Source organism: Tympanuchus pallidicinctus, unplaced genomic scaffold (genome assembly GCF_026119805.1).
Source record: "Tympanuchus pallidicinctus isolate F22 unplaced genomic scaffold, pur_lepc_1.0 scaffold94, whole genome shotgun sequence".
Taxonomy (NCBI): Eukaryota; Metazoa; Chordata; class Aves; order Galliformes; family Phasianidae; genus Tympanuchus; species Tympanuchus pallidicinctus.
This window is the reverse complement of record NW_026294818.1, coordinates 93,384-110,507: the sequence shown is the minus strand read 5'-3', so window position 1 is coordinate 110,507 and position 17,124 is coordinate 93,384. Positions and strand designations below refer to the sequence as shown.

The window sequence follows — 17,124 nt, the reverse complement described above, 5'->3', positions numbered from 1 at the left end:
ATCCTCGACAAAACCTTCACCGTCACCCCCAGCAAAGTGGACCCTGCACGTTGCACGCCTGACTCCTGGTGAGCAATTGTGCACGGGGGGGGGGGAAGGGGGGGGGCTCCAGCACTGCAGCACGGTGCTATGGGTCCGCTCAGTGCCTCCCCCTCCCCCCCACAGCATCACAGTGACCGTCTGCTTCGCCTACAACCAGAGCGCCGGTGACCCCACGTACAAGGAGAGGATCAGTGAGTGCACGTGGGGGGGTTGGTGCAAGGCAGCGTGCGTGGGGGGGGGGGGGGGGAAGTGCATTGTGAGGGCACGAGCGCTCAGGTGGGTAGAGGGGTATCTTTGCACGTGTAAGGGGTGTGTGTGAAGGGGGGGGACACACGAGCGAGCTGCAGCCCCATTGCTGTGCCATCCCCCTCCCCCCCAGCCCTGGAATACACCCTGGAGGCAGACAAGGAGCGACACCCCCCCCAGGGTGAGGTTTTTGGGGACGCACTCGGCCACGTTCCGCGGCGCCTTCCGCATGCCTGACACACGCTGCGAGAGCAAGGAGCTGCTGCTGCTGGTGAGAGCACGAGGGTGTTTGCACCGCTGTGCACCAGGGGACGTTGTGCTGTGCATCGATGCACTGGGGGGGGGGGGGTTTGGCTGCAGTTTGTCCCTCCCTGCTGCAGGATAACATCCGTGACAAGCTGCACCCCATCGTGCTCTCCATGAACTACTCACTGGTGGAGCAGCCCCGCAGCTTCCAGCTCGGCCCCCACTCCCTCAACGCATTCCCTGTTCTCAACCAGGACCAGTCCCACCAGAACGAGACCAAGGTGCTATGGGGGGGTGCAGGGAGGGGGCCTGGGGGGTGGTGGGGATGTGACCGAGGTTTTCCCCATGCCAGGTGGAGTTCCAGAAGGAGTGCGGCTCCGACAACAAGTGCTACAGCAACCTGCAGCTGCAGAGTGCCTTCGTCACCGAGCAGAACCAGCCCCTGCCCAGGTGCTGTGTGCTCTGCTCCCCACCCTGCCCCCCCATCCCCTTATCTGTGCCCCCCATCCCGTGTCTGTGCCCCCCATCCCGTGTCTGTGCCCCCCATCCGTGTCTGTGCCCCCCATCCCCGTGTCTGTGCCCCCCCATCCCCGTGTCTGTGCCCCCCATCCCCGTGTCTGTGCCCCCCATCCCCGTGTCTGTGCCCCCCCATCCCGTGTCTGTGCCCCCCCCCATCCCCGTGTCTGTGCCCCCCCCATCCCGTGTCTGTGCCCCCCATCCCGTGTCTGTGCCCCCCCATCCCCGTATCTGTGCCCCCCATCCCGTATCTGTGCCCCCCATCCCGTGTCTGTGCCCCCCATCCCGTGTCTGTGCCCCCCATCCCGTGTCTGTGCCCCCCATCCCGTGTCTGTGCCCCCCATCCCCATATCTGTGCCCCCCATCCCATATCTGTGCCACTCTGTGCCCACGCTGCTCCACGAGTTGGGCTCAGTGATCCCTAAGGGTCCTTTCCAACCCGGGGTATTGATGATTCCATGACATGAGGGCTATGCTGTGCCATCCCACAGCCATATCCACGCTGTGCCATTCTGTACCCTGTGCTTTGCCATCCTGTGCTGCACTGTCCCATACACGTAGCCATGCTGTGCCCTATACATGTGCCCATGCTGTGCCATCCCATATCTGTGCTGTGCCACCCTGTGCTTGTGCTGAGCCAGGAGCTGATCCTTAGGAGTCTTTTCCAGCTTGGGGGATTCTAAGATTACAGAACACAGAATGGCCAGGGTTGGAGGGGACCTCAAGGATCTGAAGCTCCAACCCCCCTGCCACACGCAGGGCCACCAACCTCCCCATTTCACAGCAGCCCAGGCTGCCCAGGGCCCCATCCAACCTGGCCTTGAACACCTCCAGGGATGGACGGGGCATCACAGCCTCTCTGGGCACTTGTCCACGTGATTCAGATCATAAAAGAACAAGTTTATGCTATGCCATCCCATGCCCATAACTGTGCTGCCCTGTCTTATCTCCATCCCATGCCACATTCTGGCCCCATTCCCTGCCCTTCCCATTCCCATTCCCTGCTGCATCCCATCCCTGCCCTGTCTCACCCCAATCCTCATCCCTCCCCAATCCCATCCCATCCTGCCCATATCCCATCCCCTTTCCCTGCCCCATCCCACCCCATGCCCACCCTGTAACACCTCATGACTGCAGCATTCCGATCCTGACCCACTCTGGGTTCTCTCTCCCCTAAAGATGTCCCTGTAGCACTGGGTGTCCCCATGGGTGGGTGTCCCCATAAGCCCCCACCCCCTTGCTGAGCATCCCTTCCCCCCCCCAGGCTGAATGGCACTCAGGTGCTGCACTACAGCCGGGACACACGCAAGCTGCACCTGAGCATCAACATCACCAACACCCCAACCTCTGCCTCCAATGGGGAGGATGCCCACGAGGCTCTGCTCAACATCACGGTGCCCAGCAGCCTCCTGCCCTCCTCTGTCCGCCCCGTGAGTGCCATCTGCCCGCCCTGTTTGGGAAGGGATCCAGGAGGGGGGCACTCTGAGCCCCCTTTTTCATGCCCCCCCCCCTCCCACCCTCTGCAGAGCGGTGCGTGCACCTTTGCGGAGACGGTGCTGTGCGAGTTGGGCAACCCCTTCAAACGGAACCAGAGGGTGAGTGCTGCCCTGGAGCAGGGAGAGGCTGTAGGGGGGGGGTCCCTACCACCCCACACCCACGGAGGGGGGGTTGTTGCAGGCAGAGCTGATCATCACCTTCGAGGCCATCGGCATCACGCTGGACACGCGGGAGGTGGCGGTGTGGCTGGATCTGTCCACGTGAGTGGCTCCGTTTTGGGGCGTGGGGGGGAGAGGATGGGGCAAATGGTTCTGGGGGGGATGCTGGGGTCTCCTGTGCTTGGTGGGGGAGTGCTGGCGTTGCATCCGTCAGCACTGATGCTCTGGGAGAGGCTTGATGTGGTGGGGTTGTGGGCAGGGTGGGGACACGGGGATGTTTAAAGGGTGGCTCTGAGGGGAGCAAAGGGATGGGAAAAACAGCACTGGGGGGGACATTGGGGTCTCCTGTGCTTGGTGGGAACGTGTTGGTGTCACATCCATCAGTGCTGCAGCTCTGGGAGGGGCCAGAGGGAGGAGTGTGGGCAGGATGGGGCACCCTGGAGTGGCACCCTGGAGTGGGGGGCATTGCTGGGCGCCCTGGGGGTGCCAGAAGGGATGGAGGGGAGGGGGAGGGACGTTGGCTTTTCCTGTGCTCGAATGGAAATGCATCTGTGCATCCAGCACGCATACATCTGCGTTGGTGCCCTGTAAAGGGTGGGGGGCACAATGCACGCCGAGCTGGGGGGCAACAGGGATGGCATTGGCACTGACACGGTGCACTGTGTGCAGGCAGAGCACGCAGGACGACCTGCAGCCCGTGCTGGCCCAGCTGCTGGTGGATTACAGCCTGCAGTCCTCGCTGAGCGTGTGAGCGCAGCCCCCAGCCCCCCGCACAGCCCCATCTCACAGCACTGCCTCACGCTCCTCCCCTTCACACCCCCACCCCCCAAATTGTCCCCAGAGCCCCCGCACACCTGCAGTCCCACTTCAGCGGGGCGGTGATGGGCGAATCGGCCATGCGCAGTGAGCAGGATGTGGGCAGCCCACTGGCCTTCGACTTCCAGGTGAGGCTGGGGACATCGAGGGGGGAGCAGTGAGGGGCTGGGGGGGCTCCATCCCCCCAGTGCCACCCCCACGCTGTTCCCCACAGGTGATGACTAAGGGAGAGGCTTTGGGCACGCTGGGCACCATCGTGCTGGGCTTCGAGTGGCCCTATGAGATCCCCAATGGCAAATGGCTGCTGTACCCCACCGAGATCCGAATCAACGGCAACGGCACCTGCAGCCCCCCCCGGGGGGGTCGTCAACCCCCTCAACCTCACGGTGAGCGGCTACCAGGTGGGGGTACCCATGTTTTGTGTTGGGTTCGGCCTTGTTTTGCTCACCCTGTGCCGTGGGGCCGTGCCCACACTGATGGCTTTGGGGGTTTTGCCCCCCCCCTCACCATCACCCAGCTGCTGGAGGATGGGACCCCCACCCGGCACCGACGGGAGCTGGGGGGGGCTGAGCCTGGAGAGCCCCCCATTACCTTGGCCACAGGCAAGAAGGCCAAGTCAGAAGTGCTGCTGGTAAGTGAGGGGGGCTACAGGGGAGGGCTGTGGGCTGCAGAAAGTGGCTTTGGGGGCTGCAGAGGGTGGCTGGGGGCTGCAGAGGGTGGCTGGGGGCTGCAGAGGGTGGCTGGGGGCTGCAGAGGGTGGCTGAGGGCTGCAGGCATATGTGACAAGCTCAGGGTGCAGCTGGGTGCACACACTGCTGGCTGCAGCCACTGGGAGGCAGCTGTCTGCTGCCAGAGTGCTGTGAGCAGCTTGGACATCGTGCAGGAGGCAGCCTGCAGAGCAAGCAGCTGTTTGCATGCACTGACCGTGCAGCAGTGTGTGCATGCAGCAAGTTGGGGCTGGCACGTGCAGCTCTGTGTGCATGCAGTGACCCCAAACTGCACGTCTGTGTGCAGTGCCCTCAGGCTGTGTGTGTGCAGTGACTCCACGTTGCACATCTGTGTGCAGTGATCCCCAACTGCCTGTGTGCAATGACCTGAAGCGTGCAGTGACCCCGAGCTGCACATCTGTGTGTGCAGTGACCCCAAAACTGTGCAGTGACCCCCAACCCACACGCAGCGCACCCCCCGCTGCATTCACATGCACTTCCCTCACCTCCCACCCCCCCCCCCATCCCAACGTGGGGCAATGTGGGGTGGTGTCCCCCCACCTTCCCCCTCCCTCCACCAACCTTGAGGTCCCCTCCTGCCCCCTCCTAGAGCTGCTCCCAAGGCACAGCACGCTGCCTTTGGTTCGAGTGCCCGGTCCCTGCAGCGCAGCACCCCGCAACCTTCCGCGTCCGCGCTCGAGTGTGGAACAGCACCTTCATCGAGGTCAGTGCTGCAAGGGAGGGGGGGGGGGGGCCGAAGGGGATTATTTGGGAGGGATGGGGGGAGTTCAGCCCCGTCCCCACGGTGCTGCTGTCCCCAGGAATACCGCAGCTTCGACCGGGTGAAGGTGGACGGCACCGCCACGCTGTTCCTCCGCACCCATGTCCCCACCATCAACATGAGGAACCACACGGTGCGGGTAAGCAATGGGATGGGGGGGGGGGTCTGATGTGGGGTGAGGGTGAGGGGCAGCTCCCCATGTGCCCCCCCCCCATCCCAATTGCCGTCACCAGTTCTCAGTGGATGTGGATTCGGAGCTGACGGAGGAGCAGCCGCCGCAGGTGGCGCTGTGGTTGGTGTTGGTGGCGGCGGCGGCGGGGCTGCTGCTGCTGGGGCTGATCATTGTGCTGCTGTGGAAGGTGAGAAGGGGGGAGGCGACGGTGCGCCGTCCCATAGCCATATCCACCCCGTGCTGTGCCGCCCCGTATCCGTGCTGCGCTGTGCCAGACGTGTGCCCGTGCTGCGTCATCCCACGCCGATGCTGTGCCACCTTGTGTCCATGCTGTGCCATTCCCTGCCTATGCTGTGCCATGCCATGTCTAAACCTGTGCTGTGCCATCCCATGCCATCCTATACATGTGCCCGTGCTGTGCTGTGGCATCCTGTATCAGCTGTGCCATGCCATCCCATATCTGTGCCATGCCATCCTGTATCTGTGCCATGCCATCCCATATCTGTGCCATCCCGTATCTGTGCTGTGCCACTATAGCCTGTGCTGTGCCAGGAGCTGATCTTTACGAGTCTTTTCCAGCTTGGGGGATTCTAAGGTTACACAATGCCAAGCTTATGCTTTGCCATCCCATACCCATACCTGTGCTGTCCCCATCCGGTGGCACATCCCACCCCAATCCCTGTCCCTTCTCCATCCTGCCCCATTCCCTGCTGCATCCACATCCCATCCCCTGCCCTGTCCAGCCCCGCTTCCCTGTCCCATCCCACCCCGTTCCCCATCCTATCCCATCCCACCCCGTTCCCCATCCCATCCTCTTTCCCTGCCCCATCCCACCCCATCCCTGCCCCATTCCACGCCCACCCTCTGCTGTTCTACCCCCTGCCCTTCCTGCAGAAGGAAGGGGTGCAGAGCTGACAGCCACACCAAGGGATGCTCGGGGATGGTGAGCGGTGGCAGCACCTCCAGCATCCCCCCAACGTCCTCAGCCCGGTGTGGCACCTCCGGGGACAAGGGTGGGGTTGGGGGTCCTCGAAGGGCGCGGGGTCCCCGAGGTGCCCTGAACCGCGTCCCCACCCCCCCACCCCCCCCGCAGTGCGGTTTCTTCCGACGGGCCAGCACGCGTGCAATGTACGAGGCCAAGGGGCAGAAGGCGGAGATGCGAATCCAGCCGTCGGAAACCGAGCGGCTGACGGACGACTACTAACGGGGGTGGGGGGGGGGAAACGCAGCCCCACTGCACCCCCCGGCGCCCGCGCCGCCCGCCCGGTAATGCCCCGCACCCGCACGGGTGGCACCTGACGGCCTCTTCCTCTTCTTCCTCTTCTTCTTCTTCAGCCTCTCCACTCCTTGCCCTGAGGGCACGGGGGGGAGGGGGAAAGAGGGGGGGGTGGTCCCGGCTCTGCTGTCTCTCTGCCCCCCCGGCTCTGCTATTCACCACTCCGGAGCCTCTTTCCGCCCCCCCCCCCCACACACACACGCGCCGCCGCTTGATTTATATTTCTTTTTCTTCCCCCCAACCCCGCAGTGTGACTTCTTCCAGCGGACTCGCTATTACCGGGTGATGCCCAAATACCACGCGGTGCGGATCCGACAGGAGCAGCGCTACCCGCCCGCCGGCCCCCGGCGCAAGAAACACTGGGTGACGAGCTGGCAGCAGCCAGACAAATACTACTGACCCCCGCGTCCCCCCGCTCCAAGCCCCCCGCCCCGGGACAGGGCAGCGGTGGGGGTGCGGTGTGATTTTGCACAAGCACAGCATCGCTCCTTCCCTGCGGCTTGCGTGCTCCTTGCACACCTCTGTGCCTCTTCCACGCTTGGGGGCGGGGGGGGAGCCTCGTGTTGCCCCCCCCCCCCCCCTCCTCCTCCCTCAGCCCCCATTGGTTCCTCCTGAGTGCCTTCCTCGTGGTCCTGTGCTGACGCTCTCCCCCCTCCTGTGGTGGCTCCCCGCGGTGGGACGCGCTGTTGCACGTGGGGACGCGTCCTTGCACATGGGGACACACTCACTGCTCCCCCCCCCCCCCCCCGTACACCCTTCCCCCCCCACACACACTTTGCCTGTGCGCTGGGTTTGGGGTTCCCCCCAGCTTTGTGCTATGGGGGGGGGGGCTCGTGCCTTCCTCCCCTGCTTTCTCCTCCTCATCCTGCACCTTCAGCCCTTGCTGGGGGTGGGTGCAGGATGGGAGCTTGTCGTGCATCCCCTCCCCCCACAGCAGCTGCAGCCCCTATGAGGGGCTCTGGGGGCTGCCCCCCAAATCCACACAGCTCTGGGGGTTAAATTATTCCATGTCTCTCTGTGCGTTTTTGTGTCAAGCTCCAGAGTGGGATCGGTACTGGGGTTTGGGGGGGGGGGTCTGTGCCCCCCACCTCGGCCCATGCTCACCCCCTCTGCTGGGGGTTAATAAAGCCTCGCTCTGGGATTTGTAACCTCTCATCTGCCCCTTGTCTGCTCCGGGGTGGGGGTAAAAAGGGGGGGGGGAGGGTAAAAAGAGGGGGTGGGGGAGTAAAAAGAGGGGGTGGGGGGGAATGGATGCCCCAAAAGGGGAAAGGGTGTGTCAGAAGGGGGGGGAAGAAATACCCTGAAAGGGGAAAATGCTGCAGGCGAGCCGTGACAACAGTGGAGCTGTTCTGTCCCCATGCATGGGGCAGAACCACCACCACCCCCCGTGGGTTTAGGATTGAGGGGAGTCATGCGGTGTGTGCGGGACCGGGCGGCTTAAACCGTGGGAAAAGGGCAGTGGGAGCGCGATGGGCACGAAGGGGTTAATAAGAATGGGCGTGGTCCGACCATCAAGGGGCGGGGCCAGCTAAGGGGCGTGTCCCACGTCAGCCACGGCTGCAGGGCGGCCGCTGATTGGCGGAAGGGCGGTGATTGGCGGAGAGGGGGGGCGGGTTGTTTGCGTGCGGCGGGGGGGGCGTGGCCTAAGGGCGCGGGGTCAGAGGGGGGGGGCGCGGGCGCGGGGCCGGGGGGCGCGGGGCGGCCATGCGGCTGCTGCGATGCCTGCGGAAGCGGGCGGCCCTGGCCGGGGTGCCCACCTACATCGAGCACTTCAGCAAGTTCTCGCCTTCGCCGCTCTCCATGAAGCAGTTCTTGGACTTCGGTGAGTACCGCTCCTCCCCCTCCTCCCCCTCCCCTCCCCCAACCCCGGTGACGGCCCCTCGAATAGTGCCTCCCCTACCGGGGTGCAGCAGGGAGAGAGGGCAGCCCCTCCCCCCCCCCCCTCCCCCCCCCCCCCCCTCCCCCTCCCTCGGCCTGTTGAATTCGCCGTGTCCGTGTGTCCGTGTGTCCGTACCCCTCTGTCCGTAAACAGCCGGTCGGGGGTGGGGCTGCCCGGTGATTTCCACGCCCCCCCCGCCATGGGCACGCCCCCCCCCCCCCCCCCCCCCCCGGCGGCCGCCATCCCTACGCCGGCAAACACCTGAGGTAGGGGGGTGGTCCCCAGGTTGAGACCCCTTCCTCCCCCCCAGCATTTAAGCTCAGGGCCGTATTTACCTGCCCTGCTGAGGTTGGCAGCCGGGTTCCTCCCCGCGTTCTGCCCACGTCCCCCTGCCCGCGTCCCCCCGAACTGCAGCGCTGTCCCCTGGTCCCCATTCCCTGGGGTCTGTCCCTGTGACACCTCCCCCCCCCCCCCCACCTCCCCGTGGGGTGAACCCCATCTGATGGCACCCAATGCCCTCATCCCCTATGATCAAGGCACACTGGTTGTACTGGGCTGTACTGGTTCTCTCCTGCTGAGCTGCCCCCCATGCCTTCAGTGCTCCCAATACTGGAGGAAGATCTATGAGGAGCTGGGGGGGGGGGCGGGGGCTCATCCAGCTGCAGGGCTGCTGCTGACCCCCCTCCCGCCTCCCCCCCAGGCTCCAGCAATGCCTGTGAGAAGACATCCTTCGCCTTCCTGCGGCAGGAGCTGCCCGTGCGCCTCTCCAACATCATGAAGGAGATCAACCTGCTGCCCGACCGCGTGCTGCGCACCCCCTCCGTGCAGCTGGTGCAGAGCTGGTGAGCAGAGAAGCGTGGGGACATCGCCCCCATCGTCAGCTGCTGGGTGGCACCGGGACGGGTCCCACCGTTGGCACCTGCTGTGTGTCCCTATGGGTCCCACTGCCATCCCCCACAGGGGTCTGGTCCTACTGCCACCACCTGCTGGGTGTCCCTGTGGGTCCCACCACTGTCGTTGGCCCTATTCACCTATGGGTGCCACTGTTGTCGCCAGGAGGGGGCCCACCATTGCCACCTGCTGGATGCCCCTATGGGTCCCCCTACAGTCACCCAGTGGGGTCCTGCTGTCACTACCAGATGCCCCTGTGGGTCCTATTGCTGTCACCCGTACGGATCCGGTCCCACTGCCACCACATGTCCCTATAGGTCCTATCACTGTCATCTGGAGGGGTCCCACTATTGTCACCTATCTGCTAATGGATCCCACTGCTGTCACCCATAGGGGTCTGATCCTACTGCTACCATCTGCCAAGTGCCCCCTTGGGTTTCACTGTTGTCACCCAGAGGGATCCCACCAATGTCACCTGCTGTATGCTCCTGTGGGTCCCACTGCTGTCACCCATAGGGGTCCCATCATCAGCCAGGTGGCCCCATGTCACTACAGTCACCCAGGGGGATCTCACTGCCACCATATGCCCCCATGGGTCTCACTGCTGTCACCCACAGGTGTCTGATCCCACTGCCACCACCTGCTATATGGCCCCATGGGTCCTACTGCCGTCACCAGGGGGGGTCCCACCATTGTCACCTGCCACATGCCCCTGTGGGTCCCACCAAAGTCACCCAGGGGGGTCCCACTCCCACCACATGCCAGCTGTCCCCATACATCCCACTGCTGTCACTCAGAGAGTCTTACTGCCACCGCTTGCCATATATCCCTATAGTTCATATTGCTGTCACCAGGACGGGTCCACCGTTGTCCCCTGCCCTGTGCCCCTATGGATCCCACTGCTGTCACCCAGGGGGGTCAATCCCACTGCCACCACCTGCTGGGTGCCCCCATAGGTCCCTCTGCCCTCACTTGCCTGCTGTCCCTGTGGGTCCCACCTCCATGGCCTACACTGATCCCACTGTGACTTCTGTCATTGCTGCCACCTCTGGTGCCCCCCGCCACCGCTGCCAGCTGTCCTCCCCAGCAGGTCCATGGGCTGCTGGTGGGGGTTGGTGGCACAGGACACAGACATCCCGCATAGCAGCACCCATCTCTTAGCCTGGGGTGACAGTGGCTGCACGGGGACACTCACAGGGGTCCTCAACCGACGGTGCTGCCCCGTCCTCCTGTCCCTGCTGTCCCCTCTCTCCCCTTGGCCGGGGGGGGGCTGTGTGGGTGTGCTGGGGGCAGGTTCTGGGTGTCCCTTTAAGGGCGGTGCTGGCAGCCTGGCCCCGCTCCCAGCTCCCAGCCACCACGTGATGAGTTGTTTGTGTCCTCAGCTCTGTGCCAGCACTGCCAGTGGCACTGGGGGGGGGGGAAGGGGGGGGCAGTTGGGGGGTAGCAGGGCCTGGCAGTGCCCCTCTGTTCAAGCACACGTATGGGGGGTGGGCAAATCGCTGTGACCTCCTGGGGGGGGCTCTGTCTCTGCTGTCCCCATGGTTGCCATGCTGTGGGGTGGGGGCACGAGCACGAATCCCCCTCCCCGTGAGCACAGGGTGGTTTAGTAAGGTGGGGTGCTGAGCCCCTGTCCCTTTGTCCGTGTCCCCTCCGTTTGGGGTGGCCGTGGGGTGACCATCTCCTCCCCCAGGTACGTGCAGAGCCTGCTGGACATCATGGAGTTCCTCGACAAGGATCCTGAAGACCAGACCACGCTGGGGCAGTGAGTGTGGGGTGACCCCCCCACCCCCCCCATAGCGTCACCTCTGGCACCACAGCCCCATTTTGTATTCTCCTATGGGGAGAATCCCACCTATGGGAACCCCCATCCCCCCCCCCCCCCCAACCCCAGCTGCCCCACACTCCGTATCCCCCCTCAGCCCCCCCCACCCCCTCAAACCCCCCACTCCCAGGTTCACCAATGCTTTGGTCACCATCCGTAACCGCCACAACGACGTGGTGCCCACCATGGCACAGGGAGTCATCGAGTATAAGGACGCCTATGGGGACGACCCGGTGTCCAACCAGAACATCCAATACTTCCTCGACCGCTTCTACCTGAGCCGCATCTCCATCCGAATGCTCATCAACCAGCACAGTGAGTGCCCCCACCTGCACCCCCCCCTCTGTGTCCCCCCCTCCCAATTCTGTTGTCACCTGGTTGTGCCCCACCAGCGCTGGCCGTCCCCAGAGCATCCCAGTGCTTCTGAGCATCCCATTCCCACCCCCGCTGTCCCTGTCGGTTCTGGAGGCCCATTCCTGCTCTGGGTATCCTCGCCAACCCTGAGCATCTCTTGTCACCCCCTGCGTCCCCATCCACCACCATCCCTTAGGACCTGAGTGTCCCCACCAGCCCTGGACACCCCCTGCTATCCTGACATCAGCATCCCCCAACCCTAAAGGTCGCTGAGGTCATCGATCCCAAGCATCCTGCTGCACCCTCAGGTGTCCCCCCAACCCTCAGGCGTCTCCTCTCACCCCTATTTGTGACCCCCCCCAACCCTCAGGTGTCTCCTCTCACCCCTATTTGTGACCCCCCCCAACCCTCAGGCGTCTCCTCTCACCCCTATTTGTGACCCCCCCAACCCCCAGGTGTCTCCTCTCACCCCTATTTGTGACCCCCCCCAACCCTCAGGTGTCTCCTCTCACCCCTATTTGTGACCCCCCTTCCCCCCCCCCCCTCAACCCCCAGATGTCCCCTTCCCAACCTCCAGGTGCTCCTCCCCCACCCCCTCAGCTGTCCCCACCCCCATAGGTGTCCCCCCCCATCCCCACGTGTCCCCTGCCCATCCCCCAGCACCATGCCCTGCCCCATATCCATCCCCTGCCCCTCTATATCCCTGTCCCCCACATTCCCACCCGCCTTAAATCCACCCTTGGGCATAGATGGGTGCAGCGGAGGGTTGAAGGGGGCAGATCTGGGGGTCCTACAGGGATGATATATGGGGTCCTAACCCCCCCTCCCCTCCTTTCTGTGCCCCCCCAGCACTGCTCTTTGATGGCAGCACCAACCCAGCACACCCCAAACACATTGGGAGCATCGACCCCCACTGCAGCGTGGCCAGCGTGGTGAGAGGTGTGTGGGACTTTGGGGTGTGAAAGTATGGGGTGTGAAAGTATGGGGTGGGGGGGTCAAAGAGGAAGGGGGGGGGGGGGAGAGGCCTTTCCAGCAGCTGAGGGTCTCTCTGATCTCCCTGCTGTGGGATCTTTCCATCCGGGAGCCATCTGTGTCATGAGTTGGGTCAGCAGGTCTGCATTGGGGTCCAAAAATGGGGTCCAAAAATGTCCATTGGGGGTCCAAAAATGAACTATTTACAGGGGGGGGGGGATACAAAAATAAAGGAGCCCCCAAACCTGATGGGAACCCCCCTCTGCATTGCCTTCTGCAGACGCCTACAACATGGCCAAGCTGCTGTGTGACAAATACTACATGGCCTCTCCTGACCTGGAGATCGAGGAGGTGAACGGTGAGGGCTTGGGGGGGGGGGGGGGTAGGGGGCGACCCTATAGGGAATTGGGGAGGGGGCAGAGGGGGGATTTTGGGGTGTTGGGGTTGGGGAAGGTGGTGAGGCTGATGTGTGCCCTGCAGCCAGCAATGCCCAGCAGCCCATCAGCATCGTCTACGTCCCCTCACACCTCTACCATATGCTGTTCGAGCTCTTCAAGGTGAGGCTGCAAATTGGGGAGGGGGGGGTTGAGGGGGTGGGTGGGGGGCTGGGGGGTGTTTGGGGTGTCCAGTAGGTGTCTGGGGGGTGTTTGGGGTGGGGAGAGGGGGCTGCGGAGGTGTGCAGGGGGTGTATGGGGGCGGGGGGGGGGGGTTGTCCAATAGGTGTCCGATGGGTGTCTGGGGGGGTCTGGTGGGATTGAGGGGGGGGGGTGGGGGTCCACAGGGGGCATCCAGGGGGTGTCTGGGGGGCGTCTATCTGATGTCTGTCTGCTGGGATGTTTAGTGGGGTGTTTGAGGGGTGTCCTGTGGGTTGTTTGGGGGGGGGGTCTGGGGGGTGTCAGAGGGGTGTCCAGCAGGAGGTCCAGTGGGTGTCTGGGGGGGGGGGGAGGGAGGGTCTCATGAAGGGGGGTCCAGTGGGGTATTTGGGGGTGGGGGGTGTCCAAGGGGTTTCTGGTGGGTGTATGGCGGGATGCCCAGTGGGTGTCCAGTGTGATCTGCAGGGGGTCCCTAAAGCCCCCTGCCCATAGAACGCCATGAGAGCCACCGTGGAGAGCCACGAGAACAGCCCCCGTCTGCCACCCATCCACGTGTTGGTGGCCCTGGGACAGGAGGACGTCTCCATCAAGGTGTGTTCAGGGTCACCCCCCCCCCCCCCGCCCCGGTCCCCTCCCCATCCCTGCTTGTCACACAGGGGGCTCGTTGTCACCGTCTGTCACCTCTTGCAGATGAGTGACCGGGGTCTGGGTGTCCCCCTGCGTAAGATCGAGCGTCTCTTCAGCTACATGTACTCCACGGCGCCCACCCCACAGCTGGGGGAAGGGGGGGCCCCCATGGTCGGTGCCCCCCTGGTAGGTGGGGAGGGACCTCAGGGTGGGGAAGTGGCACTGGGGGGATTTGGGGATGGCTTGGTGACATCTGGGGGCACTTGGAGTAGCGTGGGGACATTTGGGGGTGTGGAGGTGGCACTGGGGGTGGCACTGATGACTTGGAGTCACTTAGAGAGGCGTGGGGGCATTTAGGGACACTTGGGAGGTGGCCCCGGTGACACTGAGGGTCACTTGGAGTAGCATGGGGACATCTGGGGACATGGGAGGTGGCAATGAGGACATTTGGAGTCACTTAGAGTGGCATGGGGACATTTGGTAGGTGGCAGTGGGGACGCTTGGAGTCATGAGAACATTTGGGGACATGGGAGGTGGCACTGGGAACGTTTGGGGGTACTTGGAGTGGCAGGGGGACACTTGAGAGGTGGCACTGATGACCTTTGGAGTCACTTAGAGAGGCGTGGGGACACTTGGGGACACTTGAGAGGTGGCCCTGGTGACACTGAGGGTCACTTGGAGTAGCATGGGGACATCTGGGGACATGGGAGGTGGCACTGATGACTTTTGGAGTCACTTAGAGTGGCATGGGGACAGGTAGGGACACTTGGGAGGTGGCCCTGGTGGCACTGAGGGTCACTTGGAGTAGCATGGGGACATTTGGTAATGCCTGGAGTGACATGGGGACACTTGGTAGGTGGCTTGGAGTCAATGGGAGTAGCATGAGAACATTTGGGGACATGGGAGGTGGCACTGGGAACGTTTGGGGACACTTGGAGTGGCATGGGAACATTTGGTAACAGTGGAATGACATGGGGACACTTGAGAGGTGGCACTGATGACCTTTGGAGTCACTTAGAGTGGCATGGGGACATTTGGGGACACTTGGGAGGTGGCCCCGGTGACACTGAGGGTCACTTGGAGTAGCATGGGGACATTTGGGGACACTTGGGAGGTGGCAATGAGGACATTTGGGGTCTCTTGGAGTATCGTGGGGACTTTTGGGTGCTTGGGAGAAGGCACTGGGGACATTTGGGGGCACTGGGGAGGTGGCATGGGGACATTTAGGGGTGCCTGGAGCTGTGTGGGCATGGTTCATTTTGGGGCGCTTTGCTGTGACGTGGTCGGGTTTGGGGTTGGCATGGAGAGGTTTGGGGTCACATGGGGGTATTTTGGGGTGATGGGGGGCATTTGGGGATCAGCATGGTGAGGTTTTGGGGGGACAGAAAGGTCCTGGGGGGGTCACCACTGGTATTTAGGTATAGGGGTATTTTGGGGCCACCGTGGTGAGGTGTGGGGGTGGCAATCGGATACTTTGGGGTTACGTGGGAGTGTTTTGGGGTCAGCATGGTGAGGTTTTGGGGTTGCATGGGGATATTTGGGGTTGGCATGGTGAGGCTTAGGGGTTAAGTGGGGTCATTTTGGGGGTGGCACGGTGAGGTTTGGGGGGAGGGGGTGGCACTTGGATGTCTTGGGGTCACAGGGGGGGATTTTGGGGTTGGCGTGGTGAGGTTTGGGGGTGACATGGGAGTATTTTGGGGTTGGGATGGTGAGGTTTTGGAATTACAGGTGGGTATTTTGGGGTTGCAGGGGGGTATTTGGGGTCACCACGGTGAGGTTTTGCAGCAGACTGGGTTCTCTGGGCACGCGTGGAGCGGCGTGGGGACGCGTGGGGTCAGATGGGTGAGCGTGGGGCTGGCATGGGAGTATTCTGGGATGCCACGTGGACCTTTGGGGCTGGTGTGGGGCCGTCTTATAGAGTGCATGGGGCGGCAGATGGAGGTTGGGGACTTGGCAGCGACCTCAGGGGATGCGGCACTGGGGTGGCACACAGACAGCAGCGTTCATGCGGTGCCACCCGCGGTGCTGGGGGGGTGGGGAGGGGGGTGTTTTGGGTGCTGACCCCCATTGCCTGCACCCCACAGGCCGGCTTTGGGTACGGGCTGCCCATCTCCCGCCTGTACGCCAAGTACTTCCAGGGGGACCTGCAGCTTTTCTCTATGGAGGGTTTCGGCACCGACGCCGTCATCTACCTGAAGGTGGGGGCGACCTCCCCGCACCCCTTCCCCTCTGTGGGATCCCTTTGGGGCCTTGCCCAATTCTCCCCCCCCTGTGCCTTAGGCTCTCTCCACGGATTCGGTGGAGCGGCTGCCGGTGTACAACAAGTCGGCGTGGCGGCACTACCAGGCCAGCCAGGAGGCAGGGGATTGGTGCGTGCCCAGCACCGAACCCAAGAACACCTCCACCTACCGTGTGCCATAGGGTGGGGGGCACCGCCTGGACCCCCACTGCGCCGGCACTCAGGTCCAGGAGCTGGGGGGTGGCAGTGGGGCATTAGGAGAAGGAGGGGGAAGCCCTTGTTGTCTCCAGCCCATCAGCCTCAATGCCTGCCCCACGGTGGGCAGCGAGGGCCTCTCCCCCCCCCCCCCCCAGACCAGTTTGAGCAGCAGCACTTTGTAACCCCCCCCCTCTCCCCCGGCAGCACTGGCTGTGGGACGGGACCCCCCCACCCCAAAACTCCTTGCGTTGCACTACTGAGTTGTCCTCACCCCTGTGTGCCCCCTCCCTCCCCCCCCCCCCCCCCCCATGCCCCCTTAGGGGTTGCCCCCTCCCCCCCCTCATACCCTCTAAGGGGTTGACCTCCCCCCCCCCCCAAGCATGCCCTGACCTTCTAGGGATTCTGCCCCCCCTCCCTCCCCCAATGCTGACAGTAAATTGGGTGTTGACTGAGTGCCTGGTGTGGTTTTTTGGTCTCTCACCCCCCCCTCTTTGTGTCTTCCCCACGGCAAAGCCCTTTCTTCCTGCTCTCTGTGCCTCAGTTTCCCCACCCTGGGATCCCCATGGGGTTGGGGGTGTCATAGGGTGGCACCTGGGGGTGGTGGTGACAGGGGGAGGGACAGCCAGGTTTGGGGACAGGAGCTGCTCTCTTCCAACTCCCCCAACTCCAGCACAGAACCCCCCCTTCCCCCCTCTTCACCCCACCAGTCAGGCTCACTCTGGTCGCTTTGCACTGGCCCTTCAGACCCTTTTATTTCCTGGGGGTGTCCCATGCCGCCAGCGGGCCGGGGGCTGAATGAGGGGTGTGGGGGGGTGATGGGGGTCAGCATTTGCTTACCACACCTCAACTGGGGATGTGTGTCTGGGGGGGGAGGAGGGGGGTCAGGCCATGCACTGTCCTCGGTTGGTGCCGCAGCGCTGAGGGGTGGACGAGGGATGGCAGTGACCCCCCCCAGACCCCTTGGGGTGGGGAGGATTAGCTGGGATTGAGGGGGGGAAATGAGATGGAGAGAGGGGTGGGGGGGGGGGGGGGTGTCCAACGTGCTCTTTGCATCCGGAAGAGGGGCCCACGGGGGGAGGGGGGGTCCGCTGC

General features: G+C 63.7%; 2 protein-coding genes across 2 annotated transcripts; both read left to right on the top strand.

Moving 5' to 3' along the window:
- Positions 1 to 3: 3 nt before the first annotated feature.
- Positions 4 to 6,823, top strand: ITGA3 (integrin subunit alpha 3; the record flags this gene model as incomplete). Its single annotated transcript, XM_052670782.1, is given in 19 exon segments — positions 4 to 68; positions 166 to 233; positions 422 to 459; positions 461 to 559; positions 669 to 815; positions 887 to 984; positions 2,315 to 2,480; positions 2,577 to 2,645; positions 2,728 to 2,807; positions 3,375 to 3,452; positions 3,547 to 3,649; positions 3,736 to 3,870; positions 3,872 to 3,907; positions 4,039 to 4,152; positions 4,839 to 4,952; positions 5,050 to 5,148; positions 5,243 to 5,368; positions 6,275 to 6,447; positions 6,707 to 6,823. Coding segments are annotated over 18 exon segments (1,746 nt in total), but the record flags the coding sequence as incomplete, so codon positions are not given.
- Positions 6,824 to 8,133: 1,310 nt separating this feature from the next.
- Positions 8,134 to 16,225, top strand: PDK2 (pyruvate dehydrogenase kinase 2). The gene is made up of 11 exons (XM_052670778.1): positions 8,134 to 8,279; positions 9,037 to 9,178; positions 10,918 to 10,989; positions 11,180 to 11,364; positions 12,253 to 12,342; positions 12,656 to 12,733; positions 12,856 to 12,932; positions 13,461 to 13,559; positions 13,659 to 13,781; positions 15,680 to 15,793; positions 15,876 to 16,225. Exons 1-11 carry the CDS (start codon positions 8,162 to 8,164, stop codon positions 16,014 to 16,016), a joined length of 1,239 nt encoding a protein of 412 aa, XP_052526738.1. The 5' UTR covers positions 8,134 to 8,161; the 3' UTR covers positions 16,017 to 16,225.
- The last annotated feature ends 899 nt before the right edge of the window (positions 16,226 to 17,124 follow it).